Raw genomic sequence first — 1,684 nt, forward strand, 5'->3', positions numbered from 1 at the left:
TATATATATATATATATATATATATCATCATAATTACCATCATCATCTGTGTATGAGTGTTTGTTTGTGTGATTTTTGTGTTTTCTCATAACTTGACACTTGAATGCTATATTGAAATAATAGTCACTCTTCAAACAAACAAAGACATTTATTTACAATATTCCTTGAAAACACATTCGGTCTTCAATCTAATCAATGCTTGAAGGATCAGGAGAAATATTACTTCACTTGATAAAAGTTGAGGGTGAGAGACATGAAGAGCATCCAGCCAAAGAAAATCTTCCCCCACTGAGTTTTATGACTCAATCAAGCATGATGATGATTATTATGATTATCATTATTATACATGGCAGTGAAACATGGGCTGTGACTGCTGAGGACATGCATAAGCTTAAAAGAAATGAAGCTAGTAAGTTCTGCTGGATGTGTATACATGACAGAGTATAAACGCCCTGAGAGAAAAGTTGGATATAAGAAGCATCAAATGTGGGGTGCAAGAGTGACAACTATGTGTTACATATGGATGGGGACAGCTGCGTGAAGAAGTGTCACATCCTAACAGTGGAGGGAACCTGTGAAAGAGACCCAGGAAGACATGGGATGAGGTGGTGAAGTAAGAGCTTCGAACATTGGGCCTTACAGAAGTAATTACAAGCAACTGAGACCTTTGGAGATATACTGTGCTTGAGAAGACCCGGCAAGCCAAGTGAGATTGTAGCTGTGGTTGATGCCAGTGTCGCATAACCAGCCCATTTAAAAGTACCCTTCAATTGTTGGGCAATATGCTGTGCTTGAGAAGATCTATTAAGTGAAATCGTAGTTGTGGCCGATGCCAGTGCTGCCTGACTGGCATCCATGCTAGCAGCACATAAAAAGCACCATTTGAGCGTGGTCAATGCCAGTGCCAGTGGCATGTAAAAAGTACCATTTGAGCATGGCTGATGCCAGTGCCGCCTGACTGGCTCCTGTGCCAGTGGCACGGAAAATGCACCCACTATACTCTCGGAGTGGTTGGCGTTAGGAAGGGCATCTAGCTGTAGAAACCTTGCCAGATCAGATTGGAGCCAGTCCTCAGTCAAAGCATCTAATCCATGCAAGCAGGAAGTGGATGCTAAACAATGATTACTATTATTATTATTATAAAAGTAAAAATCAGTTTTATAATGAGAACTACCTTTAAAATAAATGAAGCCTTTACAAAACGATTAAGTATGAAGACATTCATTAAGATAGAACAGCTAAATGTGTCAGACTAACATTTCCTTCAAATAATACATGCAAGATTATAATTACCTTATGGGCAGCTCCTCTATGGACTGCTAGTTTCTTTGTACCTTTACATACGCCTGTCAGTGAAAGCTCTGCCAAGCGTACCTGACCATCACGAGCACAACTTACTACATGGCAATCTCCACTAAATGGCATGAACTTGGCCTGAAAATAACAAACACAAAAGAATAATTAAAAAAATCACATTAGATAGATAAGTAAAGAGACATATATATATATATATCATCATCATCGTTTAACGTCCGCTTTCCATGCTAGCATGGGTTGGACGATTTGACTGAGGACTGGTGAAACCGGATGGCAACACCAGGCTCCAGTCTGATTTGGCAGAGTTTCTACAGCTGGATGCCCTTCCTAACGCCAACCACTCAGAGAGTGTAGTGGGTGCTTTTAC

General features: G+C 40.2%; 1 protein-coding gene across 1 annotated transcript in view; it reads right to left on the reverse strand.

The window, feature by feature from the left end:
* Positions 1–1,684, reverse strand: part of LOC106878884 (DDB1- and CUL4-associated factor 8) — a 69,174-nt gene that overhangs the window by 22,128 nt on the left and 45,362 nt on the right. The window contains exon 4 of the mRNA XM_014928228.2: positions 1,294–1,434. Within this exon, the coding sequence (XP_014783714.1) occupies positions 1,294–1,434 (141 nt within the window). The remainder of the gene's footprint in view (positions 1–1,293; positions 1,435–1,684) is intronic.

This window comes from Octopus bimaculoides, chromosome 5 (assembly GCF_001194135.2).
Source record: "Octopus bimaculoides isolate UCB-OBI-ISO-001 chromosome 5, ASM119413v2, whole genome shotgun sequence".
Taxonomy (NCBI): domain Eukaryota; kingdom Metazoa; phylum Mollusca; class Cephalopoda; order Octopoda; family Octopodidae; genus Octopus; species Octopus bimaculoides.